The sequence below is a fragment of the Peromyscus eremicus genome, chromosome 15, assembly GCF_949786415.1.
Source record: "Peromyscus eremicus chromosome 15, PerEre_H2_v1, whole genome shotgun sequence".
NCBI lineage: Eukaryota > Metazoa > Chordata > Mammalia > Rodentia > Cricetidae > Peromyscus > Peromyscus eremicus.
Window position 1 is genome coordinate 70799769 of NC_081431.1, and position 22792 is coordinate 70822560.

Here is a 22792-nt window from a genome sequence, read left to right on the forward strand (position 1 = left end):
AGGGGAGGGGAGGGGCCAGAATGCTAGAAAACCTCAAGACATGGGAAATACCTTTTAAGCTCCTTGGAGGCCAAGAAACTAGAGAAGGGTCCTTGAGATGACCGAGAGGCTTTGAGGGAGGGGATGGGAACGGTTACAGAACACAGTAACCCTGGAAAGGAGGAATACCGAGGTGGAAGGATAGAAGGGAAGGGATGGGTCAATGAGATGGACGTTCAAATAAAACTACGGATGTATGAAAATGCCTTAAGGGAATCTGCTACTTTGTAAACTGATTTTTAAATAAAATAGAGTTGGGCCTGGTGACCTATACCTATAATCTCATTATGTGGGGTGTGGAAGCCGGAGGATCTTAAGGTCATCCTTAGCTATACAGCAAATGCTAAGCCAGGCTGGCTCAGGCACTGTCTCAAGAAAATGAAAGAAGGAAAGAAAAAAAAACTAAAAAAAAAAAAATTAGAATATTTTTAAGGAAAAAAAATTAGAAAAGAAAAAAAAAAGAGAAAGAAAAAGTAGCCTGGGCGGACTCTTCAGCTCAGTACCGCCCCTGAGGGGAGGGTCAGTTGCTCAGGGCCCCGCCCCGCCCAGCGGCTCCTTCTGCTCTTGCGCAGGCGCAGTGGTACAGCGCTTCCGCCCTAGTGCGCATGCTCTGCGGGGCCACGGTTCTCCGACCGGCTGTGGTAGTGTCAGCTCCAGTGAAGGAAGTTTCCGCTTTGCACCGCACCCCGGATCACAGTTCTCTTGTAGGACCTGCTCCCTCCGGCTCCACATCAGCGCATCCGGATCATGGGGTTACCCAAGGGGCCGGAGGGCCAGGGGCTCCCCGAGGTGAGGACCTCTGTCCCTGACACCCTGGGGTTGCTGGGGAGAGAGGGCCGAGCCCGGGGCGGCGGGCAGGGACCGGCTTGGGAGGCAGCGGGGACACTGTGTGGGTTGCTCAGACGAGTCTGCCCCAAGGCGGGCCCTGGGTACCCTGGAGGGACAGCTGACTGGTCCCCCGGCGTGCAAGGGTGCAGCGTGTTGCTGGGTGCAAACTTAAAGGTCCCTGGCTCCTCTGGGGCCAGGGGGAACAGCCAGATCCCTGCCCAGATGCGACCTCACACATCACGAGGTCCCCGGGAGTCCCTGTCTCGGGCTGTCTGGAAGCCCCTCACGGTGCGAGCGAGACTGGCTCCCCGAGGCCAAGACTGCTGCGCTCAGGAGTCTCAGCAGTCACGAGACCTTAAGTGGGACTGTCCTGGCCCCGGCTGTGCGGAGGGCGGTGACCTTGGGACACATGTCTCCTCCTGCTGGGGTCCAGGTAGCCAGCCTCTCATTCCCTTTTGTCGAGAAGGAATGCCACCTTCCCAGCTTGTAGATCCCCGCTCCCCGGGCCCCGGGAGGATGGAGGAAGTTTGGGAGCCCGGCGCACATCAGGGTGGTGGCAGAGTTGAGGACATCCTCTCCTGTGGTGCCCTGTGCCTGGACAGGAAGACTGAGGCTTGTACTAAAGAGGGACGACCTTTCCATGTGTGGCGTGGTGGTAGTCAGGCACTCGATCCTAGGGACAGGATTTCCACGCTTGCTCGGAATAAAAGCTCAACTTTCCTCTTGGGGCCACCGTTAGAGCTTGTCTACCGGATTTCCAGTTGCTTTACTCAAAGCCCAGAGCTCAGTGAAGAGTCCCAGTTTCCAGAGAAAAATAGGGAACACCCCTGCTGCACCCGGACCCCTTTCTAAGGTTGGGTTTGGCAGCAGTGTGCCTGGTTCTCTGACACTGTGCCTAGTACCCACTGATATTCGCCTGCACCGATCTTGCCTCCCTGTGCCCCTCACAAATCCTTCTGTTTCAATTCATCCTACTCACTACAGAGTCACTGTGTTCTGTGCTCAGGTGAGGATTTAGTAGTGAAAGGGCTGACGTGATCATTAGTTGTCACAAACCCTGTGTTAGGTAAAATTTCATGTTGTGTGTTGTTTCTGATTTTACGGGGGATTGTGAAAAGTGGGGTCTGCACTGTAATATTTCAAGTTTTTTTGGCCACTTGAAATCTCTCTCTCTCTCTCTCTCTCTCTCTCTCTCTCTCTCTCTCTCTCTCTCTCTCTCTCTGTGTGTGTGTGTGTGTGTGTGTGTGTGTGTGTGTGTGTGTTGGAGTGCATATGTGAACACGTGTGTGGAGGGCAGGATACAGCCTCCCTTGGCATCCTCAAGAACACTGAAAGCCTCCTTTGAAACAGAGAAACCAAGTCTCATTGGCCTGGAGCTCACCAGATAGGCTAGACTGTGGCCAGTGAGTCCCAGGGATCCTTCGGTCCCTGGGATTACAAGTGCACACTACCATGTCTGGCATGTTAATGTGGGTTCTGGGGTTTGAACTCAGATCCTCATGTGGGTGAGGCAAACACTTTACCAACTGAGTTATTGTTCTAGCACTAAGGCCTGGGCCTTCTGCTATGAGTCCTGTCCAGGCTTCCAGGTCTACCTTAAATCCCTCAAATTAGTGGGTGTTTTTCTAAAACTAGTAAGCAAACCACTTTTATGAGTTTGCTTGACTCTTCATGGACTGCAGGAGGCTGGGTCTGGCTTGTTGCTCTTTTCTAGTCTGGTCTACATAGAGAGTTCCAGACCCACCAGGATGGCATACATAGTAGGATCCTGTCTCAAAAAAGAAAAAGCAAAACACAGGGAAAACAAAACAATGCCTGTATTATACAGTGTGTACATAGGTATACATTTAAGAAAAAAAAAGTTGGCCTTGTGTCCTAAAAACTATAGCACAAGGAAAAACTTTAAAAGATCTAAATAATGCATGCTTGAGCCCTGGGTTCTAATCCCAGCACAGCACAAATTAGGTGGTGATGCATGCCTGTGATCTCAGAACTAGATGGTGGTGCATGCCTGTGATCTCAGCACTGGGTGGTGATGCATGCCTGTGATCTCAGCACTGGATGGTGGTGCACGCCTGTGATCTCAGCACTGGATGGTGGTGCATGCCTGTGATCTCAGCACTGGATGGTGGTGCATGCCTGTGATCTCAGAACTAGATGGTGGTGCATGCCTGTAATCTCAGCACTGGGTGGTAGTGCATGCCTGTATCTCAGCACTGGGTGGTGGTACATGCCTGTATCTCAGCACTGGGTGCTGGTGCATGTCTGTGATCTCAGCACTGGGTGGTGGAGCATGTCTGTGATCTCAGCACTGGGTGGTGGTACATGCCTGTATCTCAGCACTGGGTTGTGGTACATGCCTGTATCTCAGCACTGGATGGTGGTGCATGCCTGTGATCTCAGCACTGGGTGGTGGTGCATGTCTGTGATCTCAGCACTGGGTGGTGGTGCATGTCTGTGATCTCAGCACTGGGTGGTGGAGCATGTTTGTGATCTCAGCACTGGGTGGTGGAGCATGTTTGTGATCTCAGCACTGGGTGGTGGAGCATGTCTGTGATTTCAGCACTGGATGGTGGTGCATGCCTGTGATCTCAGTACTGGGTGGTGGTACATGCCTGTGATCTCAGCACTGGATGGTGGTACATGCCTGTAATGTCAGCACTGGGTGGTGGTGCATGTCTGTGATCTCAGCACTGGATGGTGGTGCATGCCTGTGATCTCAGCACTGGATGGTGGTGCATGCCTGTGATCTCAGAACTAGATGGTGGTGCATGCCTGTAATCTCAGCACTGGGTGGTAGTGCATGCCTGTATCTCAGCACTGGGTGGTGGTACATGCCTGTATCTCAGCACTGGGTGCTGGTGCATGTCTGTGATCTCAGCACTGGGTGGTGGAGCATGTCTGTGATCTCAGCACTGGGTAGTGGTACATGCCTGTATCTCAGCACTGGGTTGTGGTACATGCCTGTATCTCAGCACTGGATGGTGGTGCATGCCTGTGATCTCAGCACTGGGTGGTGGTGCATGTCTGTGATCTCAGCACTGGGTGGTGGTGCATGTCTGTGATCTCAGCACTGGGTGGTGGAGCATGTTTGTGATCTCAGCACTGGGTGGTGGAGCATGTTTGTGATCTCAGCACTGGGTGGTGGAGCATGTCTGTGATTTCAGCACTGGATGGTGGTGCATGCCTGTGATCTCAGTACTGGGTGGTGGTACATGCCTGTGATCTCAGCACTGGATGGTGGTACATGCCTGTAATGTCAGCACTGGGTGGTGGTGCATGTCTGTGATCTCAGCACTGGATGGTGGTGCATGCCTGTATCTCAGCACTGGGTGGTAGAGCATGCCTGTGATCTCAGAACTGGGGATGCAGGAGAATCAGAAATTCAGTGTCATTGTCCTCAACTGTATGGCAAGTTCAAGTCCAACCTTGGGTACATGAGACCCTGTCTTAAAAGATAAAACAACATTCCTGTCACCTGGCTCTCACTAATCCAGTTAATTGATGCCATTCAGTTTTTAAGCCCCTTTGTGGATATATGAAAGAAAGAAAGAAAGATAGATAGCTAGACCCTTCTTCTAGCTTCTATGAGCTACAGTTGAGAGCAGGACAGCTGAGAGTTTATTTGGCCTGGTTTAAGGGCTCATGGTGCTCATTCATCTTCATCAGTGCTCTGGTTATAGATTTATTTAGTTTTATGTATGTATGTGTCTGTATGTGTTCATGTGCAAGTGAATTTGGGAACCTGTAAAGGCCAGAGGAGGGCATCAGATACCCTGGAGATGAGTTCAGGTGGTTAGGAGCTGCCTGGTGTGGGCTAGGGAAACCAAACATGGGTCCTCTAGAAGAGCAGTATGTTCCCTCAACCACTGACCTATCTCTGTGGCTATCAGGGTTCTGGGTTTAGTAACCGGATGTATTAGCCAGTGTGGTGGTTGTTTATGTCTTCAAGAAATGATGGTCTTTTGTTTTCTGTGTATCGGCCCATGGCCCCTTCCCATTTTGTTTCAGTGCTAGTGGGTAAAGTGAATTTGGAATCAAATATCCCCACTCAGCATCTTGTGCCAAAACTTATCTCGCTGGTTTTCTTGCAGAAAATACAGTTCTACATTCTGGGGTGAGTGGACAGAGGCCTCAGCCATCCCCTTGTGTAGGCAGCCTGCAGGAGTGCTGTACACATGAGTTGAGGTGGGAGACGGTCCTTCTGGGATGTAGTATCCTCTTCTTGACAGTATCTTCATGACACATGGTGGCTGAATACTTGAAGGATTCCTATTTTATTTGTGTGTGTGTGTGTGTGTGTGTGTGTATGATATCTACACATGTCTGTGCACATGTGTATGGATGTCCACGTGTATGAGTATGTGTGTATGTGCGGATGTGTAAGTGCATGTGGAGGCCTGAGGCTGACATCAGATTTCTTCTTCTGTCAGTCTCTACCTTATTCATTGAGGCAAGGCCTCCCAGCTGAACCCAGACTAACCCATGGGCTAATCTAGGTACTAATAGCTAGTTTACGGTCTTTGCCTTCTAAGTGTGGAACCACAGGTGGGTCACCGTGCCTGCCCAGCCTTTACCTGCCTCCTGAGGAGCTGAACTCTGGTCCTTATGCTAATGTGGTAAGTGCTCCTTCTGCTGAGCCACCTTAGGAGTTCTGAGAAAGAGTGCAGGGATTCGGCCGACGTCACCGCTCTTGGCAATGTGGCTGTGGCACCAGAAGGATCTATCTTGTTTCCATCGTGATGGCCTTTACCAGTCACACATCCCTTTTGTTCTAGGTGGAAACAAGAGAGGATGAAGAACAAAACGTCAAGTTGACTGAGATTCTGGAGCTCCTGGTCGCAGCTGGGTATTTCAGAGCGAGAATCAAAGGCTTGTCTCCTTTTGACAAGGTAAGAGAAAGCCTTGCCGACCAGGAGGCTATTCCTCAGAGGACAGCATGGTTAACCAAGGTAGTGGAGGGTGAAGTGATTGTGTTTTCACTTCCTCTGTACCCGTGACTCCATTCCTTCCAAGCCAGACTCCTCATGGATGTACTCAGACTTCCTGTTCAAAGAGAATTATAAGTCAGTAGATGCAATGCGATCACCTTTCTATGCACAGTGTTTTAGGAAATGTAAACAAGCAAAAGAACTATTTCCTCGGGCTGGGGGGACGGCTCAGTCAGTCAGTAAAATGCTTGCTGGGAAAGCGTGGGGACCTGACTTGGATCCCCAGAACCCATGTTTAAAAAAAAAAAAAAAAAAAAAAGCCAGGCCTGCTGGCATGCCTGTAATCCCAGTCCTGGGGAAGTGGAGACAGGCAGGTCCCTGGGGCTCCCTGGCCTAGCCGGCCAAGCCAGATTGATGAGTTCTAGGACAGTGAGAGACCCTGCCTCAACTAGTGGACCTGTGGCCTCTATGTGTGTGCATGTATGTGTATGTACACATGCACACACGAACACTGCCCACACCCAAGAAATTGTTTCTCTTTTAAGGAATGTGCAGTTTGGGTGGGAATATAAAGTATACATAGAAAACAACCCGAGTTCATAGTTATCTGAACCACACACTTAGAAACAATGGCAGCTACTCTGTAGATGGCAGCTGTTGTGTTTAGAGGAGGGAGCTTCACCATGGAATGGAATCTTAAGATTTACTTTATTTTCAATTGAGTGGACATGTGTGTCAGTGTGTACAGGTGCCCGTGGAGGCTGGAAGAGGGCATTGGATCTTCTGGAACTGGAGTTACAGTGTGGGTGTTGGGAACCAAACTCAAGTTCTCTGCAAGAGCAGCAGGCACTTCTAGCCCTGGGATGGTGTTTTTTAAATTAAGAGAATTGTGAATCGTTATCATGCATAGGACATAGTACGAGGTGTTGAGGACATGGAGATGAACAATAGCCCTTCGTTCAAAGATCTCCACTGCTACAAGTGAACCGATAGGCAGGGACTAAATTATATGATATATTGTATATAAGTAAATTGTGCTCCTCCAGCATCTGGGACCAATGGCAAGGCAGGCCAGGAAACCTTTGGAAATAGAGCTGCATGCTCCTGCTCCAGGGTGTCACCCTCCTCCTGTTTGCAGCAGAACCCGCAAGGGATGTTTTATAAGAAGCATGTCCAGACCTCCTCCATTGCGTTTCTGCGTAGGCAGGTCTGCGCTGGGGACCTGGATATGTGTATTTTATTGTACGTCTCAGCTTTAAATAAGGAGCCAGAGAATGTCAGCCTTGCTGCCCATGTGGCCAGTCGGTAAAACACATAATCCCTCTCAGTCTGGCACTCAGAAGCTGGGCTAAGAAATCTCCCCTTGGTGTGCAAGTGTGAGGATCTGAGTTCAGTCTCCAGAACACATGTAAAAAGCTAGCTGTGGTGATGGGCAGTTGTACTCCCAGCTCCGGGGAGATGGGGGATCCCCGGGGCTCCCTGGCTATGTGAGCTCTAGATTCAGTGAGAGCCTGTCTCCAAAACTTCAGACATAGAACAACAGAGGACACCTGATGTCTCTCTGACCTCTATATCCCCATGAGCAGGTGAACAGACACATACACACACACACATACACACTTACACATACCTATCCCATATGAACAGGTGAACACACACATACAACAGAAATCTCTGATCACATAATGTGTGGCCCTTCCCTTGGAAGAGGATCGGTGAGTGATAAGACCATTTCATGATGACAGTCAGCTTCTCAGTGACACTGGCAGCACTTGGAGTGCTCAGTAAACACGCAGGGCCAGCAGCTTCTGTAGCACGCGGTGTAGGGATGGACATTGCCACCACGGCAGAACGGTTTACAGAAGTGCTGGTTCGTGAATGGTGGGTAAGGAGACTCATTCCCTCCAGAGATTTATTATTTGGGGGGCTGTGGAGGTAGCTGCCAGTGAAGTGTTATATATGCATGATGACCTAAGTTCAACCCCCAGAATCCACATAAAAATCTGGGTGTGGTGGGCACCTGTCATCCCAGCACTGGGGACATGGAGACAGGGCTCCCTGGCCAGCCAGCCTAATCAAATTAGCCAGTTCCAGGCCGGTGAGAGACTCTGTCTCGATAAACAAGGTCTACAGCATCTGAGGATCGATACCAGTGTTTGGTGTCTGACATCCACATGCATGCATGCATGCATGCACGCACGCACGCACGCACGCACGCACGCACGCACACATGAACACATGTGCATGCACACCAGATATTTACAGTTTTGGGTACTTACTGAGTCTGTGTGGACTGTCCTAGAATTCAGTTCTCACCCTGCGCTTCTCTTCTTGAGGGATTCATGAGAAACAGCATTCTTTTTGCAGGTAGTAGGAGGAATGACATGGTGTATCACCACTTGCAACTTTGATGTGGATGTGGACTTGCTCTTTCAGGAAAACTCTACAATCGGTCAAAAAATGTAAGTTCCCAGCGTTTGCCATAGAAACATCTAATGAGAGGGAGGAGGGGCTTTACGGTGGAGGTGGCGTGTACATGTTTATATGCACACTCTTTTTCATTTCTCGTGCTATAAAGCTGTATTTAATCTGGTGTGTGTGTGTGTGTGTGTGTGTGTGTGTGTGTGTGTGTGTGTGTAAGCAAGCCAGGGGATGAGCTTTTGTTCTTCAAGCACTGTCTACCTTTTTAAAAACAGGGTCTCTCGCTGGCTTGGAACTTGCCAAGGAGGCTGGGTTGACCGGCCAGCGTGTCCCAGGGGACTGCTGTCTACCCTCTCCAGTGCTGGGATTACAGTGGTGCATCACCATGCCTGACTTGCTTTTCCCCGGGGTTTTAGGATTAAACTCAGGTCCTGGGGCTCTCGAGACATTCCCTTTATTTACTCTGAGTCATCTCCCCAGCCCAAGCTCCAGTTTTCTCACCCACTAACATTGTGGTTTCTCCTGGTTTCTAAGTATGCAGAGTAGACATTTTAACATCTCTATTTGACCTTCCACCTCCAGCTACCACCCTAACATTACCTTCAAAATGATAAGGACATAATGTTTATGATAACAGTTAATTTTCTATGATTTATATGTACATAGATTCTTACATGTATAATCATTTTTATAGTAATTACTAAATACAGGAATGGAATTAGAAAAAAGAAAGAAAATGCAATCTTCTTGACCTAATGGCACTTAAAGGTTTGTGTGTATGTAAGTTTGCATGTGTGTGTGTGTGCATGCTCTGTGTGTGTGTGTGTGTGTGTGTGTGTGTGTGTGTGTGTGTGTAGATCAGTAGATAACTTGAGGGAGTCAGTTTCTCCCTACACCATTTAGGTCCCAGGGATTGGACTCAGGTTGTCAGTCCTACTGGCAAGTTTCTTAACTCACCGGCCACCTTGTCAGTGTAAATGGTACTTTTTAAAGGAGAAAACTGAAAAAGCCTCTTCGTTAATCCTGTCAATAGATATTCATCAAGTCTGTATGAATATTGCGGGTCAGACATTATTCTTTGAGAACACTAAAGAGATGTGCCCTGCCTTCCTAAACCTTAGAACTAGTATGGTTTAGACTACAGATATCAAATAAGGAGTAAAATATGGGGCTGAAGAAATGACCTGGTGGTTAAGAATACATACTGCTCTGGCAGAGGATCAGAGTTCTGTGCTCAGCACCAAGGTTGGGCAGTTCACAGCTGTCTGAGTTGTATCTTAGTTATTTTTCTGCTGTTGTGATTAGAACACCATAACCAAAAGCAACTTGGGGAGGAAAGGGTTTATTTCACTCACATTTCCACATCACAGTCCATCTAAGAAGGAAGTCAAGGCAGGAACCTGGAGGCAGGAACTAGAGGGGAGCTGCTTACTGGCTTGCTCTCCAAGGCTTGCTGGGCCTGCTTTCTTACACAGCCCAGAACCACCAGCCCAGGGTGGCACCATACACAGTGAGCTGGGCCCTCTCTCCCCCATCAGTATCTACTTAAGAAAATGCTCCACAGGCTTGCCCACAGGTCATTCTAGTGGCTGTATTTTCTCAGTTGATGTTCCCTCTTCCCAAGTGACAATAGCTTGTGTCAAGTTGACATAAAACTAGCCAGCACAGCCTAACCCTGGCTCCAGGGGATCCGATGCCTTTTTCTGGGCACACACATACACAATTAAGAAGTAAAAAGTAAATCCTGAAGGAGTGTAATATACATGGAGGCTGCATCAGCACTGGGAACGGTCCCAATTGGGGAAGGGTTTGGGGAGGGACACCGTGGGAGACGTGCAGTTCTGGTTTGTTTTTTTTTTTTTTTTTTTTTTTTTTTTTGAGACAGGGTTTCTCTGCGTAGCTTTGCGCCTTTCCTGGAACTCACTTGGTAGTCCAGGCTGGCCTCGAACTCACAGAGATCCGCCTGGCTCTGCCTCCCGAGTGCTGGGATTAAAGGCGTGCGCCACCACCGCCCAGCGAGACGTGCAGTTCTGAGTGACGTGAGCAGGGTGGTGCTGTGGGACTGAGACTTGAGGGGAACCCCTTCGCAGCACTGTGCGTGCATTTTATCATTTGTCCTGCCTTTGAACAGGTGAGATGAGAATTGTTCTTTTTTTCCCTCCCACATTTTAAGCTTTTTTGCTGTGTGTGCGCGCGTGCGTGCGTGCGTGCGTGCGTGCGTGTGTGTGTGTGTGTGTGTGTGTGTATGTGCGTGTGTGTTCCATAACTTGCATGTGGAGTTGGACACATGTGAAAGTTGGTTCTCTCCTTCCACCATGTGGGTCCAGGAGACTGAACTCAGGTTGTCGGGTTTGCCACGAATGCCTTTGCCCTCGGAGTCATCTTGCTGTCCCAGTTCTTTCTCATTTTGTTAGGGGTCTGTCAGCCCCAGCTGGTGACTAGCCAGAAGTCCCAGAGGTGGTGCCAGGGCTGGGATTTCGGTCCAGGACCAATGGACTGTGGTGGAGGAGGAAGTAGTGTGTCCAACACTGAACACTCGAAAAGACTTGGCCGTGTGAGGTGGTGTACACCTGTAATCCAAGCATTCCAGAAGCTGAGGCAGGAGGGTTACAATTTTGAGGCTATCCTGGGCTATCTAACAAGATCCTGTCTAAAAAGAAAATGGCCTTAAAGTCAGATTTGTAATCTGCAGTGACAGTGATCATACTAAAATCTTAGGCTAGGAAGCTTGCCTGGTGGCCTAAACGTGTCCCTTGTTTTCTTGATTTTGTTTCATTGCTGTGATAGACACCACGCTCAGAAGCAGCTTGGGGGGGAAAGAGTGCTTACAGGTCATACACAGTCCATCTTTGAAGAAGTCAGGGCAGCAACTTGAGCAGGAACAGGAGCAGTGTCTGTGGTAGAGTCCCGCTGGCTCACTGCCCCAGGCTCGTGCTTAGCCAACATTCTTACATACTCCAGGGCAACCTGCGGAAGGATGGTGCTGCCCACCACGGACCAGCCCGCCTATAGCAATTAACAAGACAGTCCCCCAAGCAGACACACAGGCCAGTCCGATCTGGGCAGTTCCTCAATCGAGGCGCTCCCCACAAATGACTCCAGGCTCTGTCAGGTTGACAAAGCTTACTGGGACACTCTCCTGATGTTTTTAGGAAGTCCGAGTTCCCCTGGCAAAGCAGAGGGTGACTTGTGACTGTCTCTGAGAAGTCTCCCTGACTTCTTTCCCATACCCTGCGCAACATGCCCCCCCACCCCCACTTCCTTCCCTATTGCTCCTGCCGTCATCTGGGTTAGGGCTGGCAGCCACTCCCACTTGTCGCTGGGACTGTCAGGACTTGGCTATAGTTTCTGGGAGGCAGTTTTAAGAGGCTCATAAAACCCGAAATGACTTGCTATATCCTTCCCTCCGGGCATTTATGAATTGCCCGATCAAGCTGGCTCTGAGGAGTGGCCAGGGAGAACCCTCTCCAAAGGCCAAAGGTTGGCTGTGTGCTGTTGAAGTCTCAGCCTCTAGACTTGAAGCGACCAAAATGGTCCTTTTGCAAGCTACAGCTTTGTGGCCCGCTAGAGGGCGCAGCACCCCTCCTGCTGAAGAAGATGCTACTAAAGAACAGCACGATGGTGTGCTGATCATAAAGACCCACACTGAGCCCGGACCCAGAACCAGCAGAGCTGCTGGTCTCCGTTGGCTTAGTGTAGAGTCAGGGTAGATGATCCCCAGCACCTCATGCAATAGCGTGTGGTGGCACACGCCTGTAACACCAGCACCAGCACCCAGGTGGAGGCAGGAGCATCAGCTTTGTCTACTTAACAAGTTTGAGGCCAGCCTGGACTGTATTAGACTTCACCTTTAAAAAACAAAATGAAGGAAGGAAAGAAGGAAGGGAGAAAAATAACAAATGATGAGAAGAATCAGTTTTGAGACCTTACTGTTACGCCCAGATTGAGGGGACCCCCAAAAGGCCACCACGAAGACTGAATCTCATACGTAAAAGCCAAGAGCCTTTATTTCAAGTTTGGAGCACGGACTCTGATGCAGCAGTGAGAGCAGAGAGCCCCGAGCCTGGGCAGGGTGGGATTCTTATCATAGAAGAGGTTGGGGTGAGAGGACTTCCAGGGTTCAGGAACCCTGACTGGCTGACATTTGTCTGGGGGTTTAGGGAATGTTTGGGATGTCAGGTACTTCCCCTTAGATGTTGGTCCATCCCTGGGTAGGGTCAGCTCATAGCTTCTCCTGGATCCCAGTGTGACCTGCCAGTAAGCCTGTCACAGAAGCTGTGTCCGGTCCTCTTAAGCCTGCCATGGCAGTTGTGTGGTCAAGCTGTTTTGCCCCCCCCCCACACACACACACACTTACATGCTCGCAGCTGAATTATGCTTCTCCTGTGCCGAGGTTTCTTCGGAGGACTGACTAAACTTCAGAGATGTCTTTACAGCTATTCAGTGTGTCACTCTGCTTGTTTCTTTTCTGGACAGAGCTCTTTCGGAAAAGATTGTCTCGGTTCTCCCAAGGATGAAGTGTCCCCATCAGCTGGAGCCCCACCAGATCCAGGGCATGGACTTTATCCACATATTCCCTGTTGTGCAGGTGAGGCCTTCTCTGTGGATTCCTGTCTCGGAACTAAGAGTTCCGGGAGCACAGCTGGGTCTCGGCAGCCCAGCCTGGACCCTGGGTGTAGTGAGTGTGGGATGCATGTGGTGCAGCACAGTTGACTGGGATTCTGGTCATCATCCTTAAAAGGCAGCTGGTGTGCCATGGACCACAGTTCCACACTGGCCTCTGCTACAGTCTCTGAATGTTCCCATCAGATTTCTTTTCAGCTGTGTGTGTGTGTGTGTGTGTGTGTGTGTGTGTGTGTGTGTGTGGTCAGTGCACATATGTTTGTTAGTGCACCAGTGTGGAATTGCACATGTGTGGGGGCATACAAGTGTGTGTAGGTGTCCGTGTGTGTGCATGCGAGTGCATGCATATGAAAGCCAGTGGACAGTGTTGGGCATTGATCATTAGGTGTCTGCTTGCCAAGTAGACTAGACCAGCTGGCTAAGGCATGTCTTTTTCTCCCACCCTGCATCCGAGTCTATGAAAGTAGATACTCTGTGGGAGTGCTAGGGGAGTCATGGTAGAAAGTGACTCTGTTAGGAGGTTCCCTCCACTATCTCTGACAGTGGGAACTCTTGAACAGGTTCTCTGAGAGGCTCCTGGGATGCGGAGCACACTCTGTGGTCCATCAAAGAGCATGTCCACAGATGGAATAGAAACAGGTATGAAAGGTCAGAATCGGGGTCCAGTGATCCACCCACCAGGAGGTAGAGATGAACTGACACGAGCACTCCATGGTCAGTTCAGTTTTTGGTTGTTTGGTTGTTTGGTTGGTTGGTTTTTTGGTTTTTTGAGACAGGGTCTTACTACATAGTGCTGGCTGTCCTGGAACTCACTCTGTAGACCAGGCTGGCCTCCAACTCACAGAGATCCACCTGCCTCTGCCTCCCGAGTGCTGGGATTAAAGGCGTGGGCCACCACACCTGGCTACATGGTTAGCTCTCATCTTCAATCTGACACAGCCTAGAACCACAGTGGAGGGGATTGGAATGTGTAGATCAGCTTGGCCCGTGGGTTGTCTGCGAGGACTGTCTTGATTGCCATAACTGGTGTGGGAAGGCCCAGCCTGGAGCGAGCACCATCCATCCCTGGTTTGGGTCCCCGGACTCTGTGAGCGTAGAGAAAGCTAGCTGAACAGGAAGTGTGCATGCGTTCCTCTCTGCTCTTGACTGGATGAGAGTGACTGTCTGCAGCTCCTGACTGGACTTCCTCCCAAGGACCTGTCGCCTGTAACTGCGGGATGAAGTAGACCTTTCCTCTCCTGCTTTGTTTTTATGGGGGTTTTCCAGCTCAGCAACAGAAAGGAAAGTAGGGCAGACAGCACGTGACCCAGGGCCATGGTCCTCGGTGGGAGTAGAGGAGCTCCAGTTCTTCCTGCCCTGCTTAGGATTTCAGGCAGGGTCCGCTGGTGCTGGGGAAGGGGCTCAGAGCAGAAACGTGTTCTTCCCAGGTTGTACACAGTGCAGGAGCGTGTCCCATGGTATATGTAGCGTGTTGTTTTCATGAAGCCAACCTAGTTTGGGCACCTGCTTCCTAACCACATCCTTTACTTGTGCTGGCTGCCTTCTAAACACGCAGAATTGGAGTTATTGGAATGACTCTGTAGGTAAAACACTTGTGTGACTCTGAAGGCCTAAATTTGATTCCCAGAACCCACATAAAGATGGAGAAGAGAAGTGACTCCACAAAGTTGTTCTCCGACCTCCACATCTGAGCCATGGCATATCTGTGTGCACCCTGCACGCAAGTAATAAAAACAAAAAAACTATAGAATTTCTCCATTCCTATAGGAGTACCTTGCTATGGGCCATATGTCTAGGTGTCCAGGCAACTCGACCTGGCCAGGTCATATGCTATGAGCTTGGTAAACCCCGCTATGCCCAGATTGCTTTGAGGATGTAGGAGTGCTCTTTGAGGAGGCACTGCCAACTCTGACAAATGGTTCTCTCTTCCAGTGTGCTCTTGAATGATGGAAAGAATGAATGAAGAGCAGGAAGGAGAAGTAGAGGCTCTGTGTGTGCACTGTCGACAGAGTGTGTGTGTGTGTGTGTGTGTGTGTGTGTGTGTGTATGTGCACTGTCCACAGAGTGTGTGTGTGTGTGTGTGTGTGTGCACTGTCCACAGTGTGTGTGTGTGTGTGTGTGTGTGTGTGTGCGCACTGTCCACAGGGTGTGTGTGGGTGTGTGTGTGTGTGTGTGTGTGTGCGCGTATTGTGCATATTTATGTTTATGCATGTGTTGTGTGACAAAACTTTTCCCGGGGGAGATACACATATGTCTACTGACCTCATACTTCCTCGCTTTCTCCCCAGTGGCTGGTGAAGCGAGCTATAGAAACAAAGGAGGAAATGGGTGACTACATCCGGTCCTATTCTATATCCCAGTTCCAGAAGACCTACAGCCTCCCAGAGGTCAGTACCGTGCGCCACTTCCTCATTTATGACGAGTTTTTCAGTCCTGGTATGTTTAACTTCCTTCCTTCCTTTCTTCCTTCCTTCCTTCCTCCCTCCCTCCCTCCCTCCCTCCCTCCCTCCCTCCCTCCCTCCCTCTCTCTCTCTCTCTCTCTCTCTCTCTCTCTCTCTCTCTCTTTCTTTTATCTAATTTGTATTGTGTGTGTGTTTGTGTGTTTACATGAGTGCAAGTGCCTGAGGAAGCCAAAGAAGGCATGTTCCCTGGAGCCAGAGCTCTAGGGGGTCGTGAGCCACCTGACATGCGTGCTAGGCAGCCGACTGTGTCCTCGAAGAGCAGTGAGAGCTCCTAACTACTGAGCCACTCTCCAGCTTGCTGGGTTTTTTTTCTCCCCTTTAATCTTGAATCTTATACCTGTATAAGTAGATACGATCATCTACTTGCAGCTCCTTCCTACCCACCCTGGACGGTCTCTAGCACGTGCCCTTCCCACACCGGTGCCTCCTCCTCCCTTATTTTCCATTCCCCCACTGGTTCAGTTAGTGCTGCCTGCTGGGACGTTGCCTGGTCTTGGGCAGTGGTGACAGGTGCGGTGAGCTCACGGGTGCAGCAGCCACGTCGTGTGTTTCACGGCTCCCCTCCCATCCTCCAGCGTACATTCTCTCTGTGTTGTCCCCGAGCCGTGCAGCAGTTGACGCGCATGTCTCCTTTAGGGCTGAGCACTCAACAGGCACGTGCCTTCGGCAGCCTGGTCGGTCACCATTCTCGATACTAACTGCCCACTACAGAGGAAGTGCCTCCGGCCAGGTTGTGTGTGCTCTTCCCTCCTTGTTCCCTGCTGGTGTGAGTGTGCACTGAGAGAGTCCTGAGGTGGGGTGCACGTAGGTTCTCCTGCACCCCACCCTCCACCTGGCACCTCCGAACAGCCTCGTGCTTCGTTACAGCTGCTCCTTAGATGGCATAGAGGGTAAAGCTCTACAGTTCTGTTGTTCTCTTCTCAAGTTCAGTATTTGACTCAGAACTGCTTTGACGAAGTTGTAAAAGCTCGCGTGTATTACATGCATGGTCATGTGTGTGTGTGTATGTGTGTAGAGACCACAGATTGACATGGGGTACCTCCCTCAGTCACTCTCCACCCCTCCTTTTTTCTGTTTTCTTTTCTCTCATTATTGAGAAGGTCTCCCCTGAACTTAGAGCTCACCGACTCATCTAGACTGACTGATCCTCCCAGGGCCGGGCTTACAAATATGTGCCACGTTGCCTGGCTTATTTTTACGTGGGTCCTGGGGTGTGTCCAATTCAGGGCTTTATGCCTGTGGGATGCGTGCTCTACCAACCTAGCCACCTCCTCGGCCCACGGTTCTATTTTTGTAAAAAGCTTTTTAGGAGACTATTTGTGTGGCACATTTCCTGTAGGCACAGTTTATGGTGATTTCGACAGTAAGAATACTCAGCACCATCAAGTGCTCTGGCACATCGTTGCCTTCTATCTGCATGCTGACAATTGCTCTGTCAGGTAGGCGCTGCTGCCCTCTTTTGCAGATGGAAGAACTGAGGCTTGGAGTTTAGGTTCTTACTGGAACATTCAATGCTTTTGAGGACTGAGCATGCAGGGGTTTGTCTGAATCAGTGCTCTCCATGGCCTCTCTTTTTTCTTACTTGCTGTAAGGCCCTGTCAGAGGGCCTTCTTTGCAGAGGCCCTAGCTTTTTCCCGTGGGAGATATATTCCAACGTATAAGAAAATTGAGAGCGGGGGAGATAGCTCCTGGCAAGCAAGAGATACTGAATTTAATTCCTGAATTAATTAAATAATTAAAAGCTAGGTTGTAGTACCAGCCCTGGGGAGGTGGAGACAGGCAGGTCCCTAGGGTTCCCAGGCTACCCAGCTTAGCTTATTTGGCCAGCTTCAAGACAGTGAGAGACTCTCTCCAAACAAATGAAGTGTGGACAGCACCAGAGGAAGAACAGCTTTGCTTGTCTTCTCCCCTCCACATGCATGCACACACACATGCACCTGCGCATGTATGACACAAACGCAGATTTGAACTAATTCATGTACAGCAGTGATGAGCAATTGTTTGCTAAGGGAGCTTTGTATGTCCAGCTGAGTTTAGTCCTCAGTAGAACTGGTTGAATTCCTGTGTTTTGTCTTGCAGGATGATGACTTCATAAAGAGAAAGGACAAGGCCATCAAGACCGTTGTTGACCTCTCCGTAAGTCCCCTTGCCCGTGTGCTTCTGTCCCATCACGGCATAGCCTTCAGACAGCCCCAGTAGAAGTCACATGTCACCCAGGAGCTGGCAGCAAAGGGTGTGTGTTAGTATCCCTGCCTGCTTCACACACTCAGCACCAGGACACAGACACCCACCGGCATGCCCCAAGTCCTACTTCCAGTTTTAAGGGAGGAAGATTAGAACGCAAAGCTCCCCTTCCTCCACCAGTGGCGGGAGTAGCAACAGCGCTTGAGAAGGGACGATGAAGAGACTGGAGACGGTGAATGGAACTGACTGCCCCGCCCCCATCCCGTGATGGCTTTGGGATGACAAAGTAGCTTTGAGCTTACGCGGGAAAGTCACCGTACATGGTGCATTTTGATGACTGGAGTCTTACACATGATCCACTTCCCCGGTGGGGGTGGGGAGCCTTGTTAAGATGCTCTGAGCCTGAGCTGGGAGACGAAAGCCTCTGGCCTCGAGCTGAAGAGAATAGAGCCTCTGTGCCCAGTGCCCAGTTCTCTCCTTTAGAAGCAGCACACAGTGTGCTGTGCATCCGGTTTGTGACTTCATTGTGTCGTAACACATCTAACATTCTATTTGATCTCATTTGCAAGGCTTTGACCGTAGGTAAGAGGATGAGCTCAGGTGTTAGTCCTCACCTTTCACCTTGTTTAAGAAAGTATTTTTGATATTTCTTGGCTATGTACAGCAGGCCTGAGAATTTCTGGTGATCTCCTGTCTTCACTGTCTATCCTGGTGGAAGAGCTAAGATTCTCAAATTAAGCTGGGTGGTGGTGCATGCCTTTAGTCTCAGCACTCAGGAGGCAGAGGCAGAGGCAGGCAGATCTCTGTGAGTTCGAGGCCAGCCTGGTCTACAGAGCAAGTTTGAGGACAGCCAGGGCTGTTGCACAGAGAAACCCTGTCTCAGAAAAAAAAAAAAAAAAAGATTCTCAAATTATACATCTGTTCTTTTCATAGCTTCTGAGGATGTAAACTCAGGTCCTTATGTTTCTGTGGCAGGTGCTTTTACCCACTGAGCCCTTCCCCAGCTGAGCTACTTTTTTGGTGTTTAATTAGTACTTAATATTAGTTAACAATAAGCAACCCTGGCTGGGTAGTGGTAGTATATACCTTTAATCCCAGCACTTGGCAGGCAGAGGCAGGAGGTTCTTTTGAGACCAGCCTGGTCTACAGAGTGAGTTCCAAGACAGCCAGAGCTATTACACAGAGAAACCCTGTCTTGAAAAACCAATAATAGTAACACTAAATCACCCAGCTTAAATATGAAATGTGTATTTAATGCAGATGACAGGGTTGCATTGTAAAATTAGAAGTTAAGTTTGTCTGGCTTTGTGAGCTTGCTAGGGAATCTTCAGAAAAATAATTCTGGACTTAAGTTTGTGTCGTCCCAAAGTGATGACATTGAAAACAACACGTCACTTGATGGTCAGAGACGTGAAGAACTCAAGTGACACCTACAGCCTGCGCCACTTTGTCCTCCTTGTTTGTAGGCTCCATGCCATTGTGGAAAGTGATAGAAAACCTTTAAAGGTTTGTTTTTGAGACAGAGTTTTGCCATGTACCCCACTGACTTCCTTGAAATTACGTTAGTCCTCCTGCCTCAACCTCCCAAGTGCCAGGATTGCAGGTGTGCACCGCCACACCCAGCTTAGTCACACGATTTGGTACAGACGCATGCAGCCTGGAGGTGGTACCTATGCTGGATCCATGAGAAGAAGGCAGGGTCCGCAGGAGAGCTCTGCTCATGGAAACAGACACGGGGCGAGGTGGGGTCTGTGTCTGGAGAAGCATGCACAAACGAGTACTGTCTGTCTGTCTGTCTTAGCATCTCTGACATTTAGTACCCAGGGGCTTTGATCTGTTTGCTGTTTCATTAATGTGAAAAATTAGAAGGAGAGCGGCTGTAAGTTACAGCTGTTTGCTTTTGGGGTAGAGTTTGAGCACGTGTGGTGCCCTGGGGGGTGGGAAGCAGTTTACTTACAGCTTCTAGACTGAAGAGTGTCTGTTAGAGATGCTGCGATGGTCCGCTTTCTGTCCGTCCACTTGACCCAATCTAGAATCACCTAGGAGGACAGTCTCCATGAGGGACTGTCTAGAACAGGCTGGCCTATGGGGAAATTGTCTTCACTGTTAATTGATGTGGGAAGACCCAGCCCGCTCTGGGCAATGCCATTCTATGGATGGGTTTCTGTGGAAGAGTGGAGAATTGAGCTGAGCACCAGCCAGCAAGCGAGGTGCATCACGCATTTCTCTCTGCTCCGACAGTGGATGTGATGTGGCCAGCTGTCCTATTTCTGCCTTGATTTCCCTGCGGTGGTGGACCGTAACCTAGAGTTATGAGCTAAATAGTCCCTCCCTTCCCTAAGCTGCTTCTTGTCAGAGTTTTTTTTTTTTTTTTTTTTTTTAAATCACAGCAGCAGGAAACTGGGAAGAGCCGTGCTAGGCTGTGAGGATGAGGGAGTTAAAGGTCAGCGGAGACAGCTTCCTCTTGAGCAGGACGTGTTGTGACCCGCTGGAGTCTTCGAGTGTAGAGCGCAGGACTGGTAGTGGCGCTTTACTTCTCTGGATTTCAGTAAAGCAGTTGTCCCTGGAGATTGTGAGGGCAGCGATCAGAGGTTTGACACTTCGGTGGTCGGTGCTGTTCTCCCTGCCCTGCCATTTCGGATGTGGGCTCAGGGGTGTCACCGTGACAGGTGAAAGCAGCTGTAACTGTCCCTGCGAGGAAAGCTGCCATCCGACACACAGGAGTTCTCTGTTTTAAGGGTCACCTTAACTTTGTAATGCCATTTACACGTCCTTATCACTTGCCAAGGCAAAATGTCAGAGACCACGAGGAGAGATGATCAGAGTGAGGGAGGAAAAGTATCTGAAGAGTCCCCATTCGGTGTCAGCCCGTCCCTGTCACTTAATGCCTTGTTAGCTACGGACCAGTGAGGTGGCTCTGTGATGCGGACGCTTACTAAGCTGACAACCCGAGTTTGATTCCCATGCCCCGAGTCCCTGGTGGAAGGAGAGAACCGACTCCCACAGATTGTCCTCTGACCTCTACATGTGCACCATGGCATACGTGTGTGCCCTCCCCCAGCTGTGCACATAAGATAAATAGTGTAATAAAAATGTAAACTCCGCATGTTCTGTCTATACACAGACAACAGGAGTGGTGGGCAGTGTGTACGGAGTAGCCAGTGCTGGGCTGTCATGTGCTTAGAGCAAAACGGTGTGGCTAGGGAGATGGCTCCCTAGAACCCACATGAGAAAGCCAGGCATGGGGACATGAGCTTGACATCCAGCTGGCAGGAGGGTCCCTGGAACATGATGGCAGACAACCTTGCCAAATAAGTGATTTTGGTAAAAGTGAGAGACCCTGTCTCATAAAGCCTCTCACTAGTGCATGTGGCTGCATGTGGCTGTATGCAGGCAAGTGCACACACACTAAGTAAGCAAATGAATAAATAAAAGTTAATTTAAAACAACAACAACAAAACAAGGTAGAAAGTGACTGAGGAGCACTCCATGGCTGCCTTGTAGCCTCCACAGTTATGTGTACCCCCAAACAAATACATGTACAGAAGGAAAAAATAGTAAGTTGATTCTGTATAAACTTTTAAAAACGTTTTGGCTTCTTTATTGTATATGTATACATGTGTGGGTACCCACATACTATGGGGTACTCCTTCTGCCGTGTGGGTTTAATCGAGGATTAATCTGCAGTCATAAGGCTCAGCAGGTAAGGACCATGTGGCTGGCCCTATGTGACTTTTAAAAAGTGAACATAGTCATATGTCAAACAGTATCTTTGGTTACTCTCAGAGTTGAAGTTGACACAATCATGTTAACAGTGAATGAGACACGGCCTATCCTGTAAAATCTGCTAGTTCACCCTCCTTTTACGTCGAAAAAGAACTAGCTGAGACCTGTTGAAGGGAGCTGGCTTGCTCACCATCACAGAGGCGGTTGGTTAGTGGCAGAGATGGGGAAGACGCCTGTCGCTCTGAAGACTGGTTTAGCTGTAGCTCTTTACAGTTGGCTTGTAATAGCAGCTGGTGTGGGTCTTTATCGCTCCAGCAAACCGTACCTCAGATACAGATTGTACAATGAGTCTTGTGAGAAGACCAGCTAGGGAGGCGGCCCTTGGCCCATACATGCTAGAGTGACTAGTACATGCAAGTTATTAGAAGAGCCTTGAGATCAGAAGCCAAGATATCTGGGCCTTGTGCTATCCTAGGCTAATGCTGCACTAATCCTAATGTCATTGTAGGCTAATGCTCTCTTAGGCTAATGCCATCCTAGGCCCCGTGCTATCCTAGGCTAATATAATCCTAACAGTGTCCTAGGAGAATACTATCCTGGGCCCAATAACTATCCGAGGATCTTAGACAAATTATTTCATTTGTTGGGGTTTGATTTGTTTTGTTTTTTACTGAGACCGGCTCTCATGTACCCCCCAACTGCCCCTGACATCACTGTGTAACTTAGGATGACACTGAACTTCTGATCCACTTCCTCTGCCTCAGGAGCACTCAGTTATAGGCATGTTATACCACACCCCGTTTATGCGGTTCTGAGGATGGAACCCAGGGCCTCACGAAGGCCTGGCAAGCACTCTGTCACCTGAGATGCATCCCCAGCCCCTCTTCCTTTAATAGTACACTGAAAATAATGCTGTGTGCTCTGCCTCTGCCTCGTGGTGGGTCACAGTGCCAAAGGTAAGATGCATATGAAGCTATATGCTTCAGGTGTACACAGAGCCAGTCGCTCTGCAGAGCAAGCAGTCCTCTTGGCTCTGGGTTTCCTTGTGCTATTGTTTTGAAGTCTTTTTTTTTAAGAAGAATCCAATTTCCTGTCTGAGTCATTGGCTCTCTCAATGGTGACTGAGGAGAACAGCAGTTCAGCTCAATTATGCAGCGCTATTATAACGGGAGAGCTTGGTGGAAATTAAATTACATGCAGTCACAGTGTCAGAGGTTCATTCTGGTTTCATTTCTGTGTAAGTCTGGTTTGTGTTATTTATAGCTGGCTATTTGTGTAGACGCTGGGATGAACTAGGGGATATTTGGGGCAGAACTTTATGAGAACAGCCCTCAAGCATCATGCTGGATAATTTCTGCAAAAAAATATGAGATGGGCCGGTGAGATGGCTTAGTGGGTAAGGGGGCTTGCTGCCAAACCTGAGTTCCATCCCTATAGAAAGAACCGACTCCCACAGGCTGACCTCTGACTTCTGCATGCACAAACGTGAGTACACATACAATGAATACGTGTTTTAACAATTGAGATTATATGTGTGTCACAGATAATTGAAACTTTTCATAAAGAAAAGTAAACTAA

The 22792-nt window shown here is 49.4% G+C and overlaps 1 protein-coding gene across 1 annotated transcript in view; it reads left to right on the top strand.

Moving 5' to 3' along the window:
• The first annotated feature begins 629 nt into the window (after nt 1–629).
• The window catches only part of Ccdc93 (coiled-coil domain containing 93), a 73345-nt gene continuing 51182 nt past the window's right edge, over nt 630–22792 (top strand). The window contains exons 1-6 of the mRNA XM_059280440.1: nt 630–828; nt 5646–5759; nt 8166–8260; nt 12696–12807; nt 15131–15229; nt 17384–17440. Coding sequence (XP_059136423.1) covers nt 787–828; nt 5646–5759; nt 8166–8260; nt 12696–12807; nt 15131–15229; nt 17384–17440 — 519 coding nt within the window. The 5' untranslated portion in view covers nt 630–786. The remainder of the gene's footprint in view (nt 829–5645; nt 5760–8165; nt 8261–12695; nt 12808–15130; nt 15230–17383; nt 17441–22792) is intronic.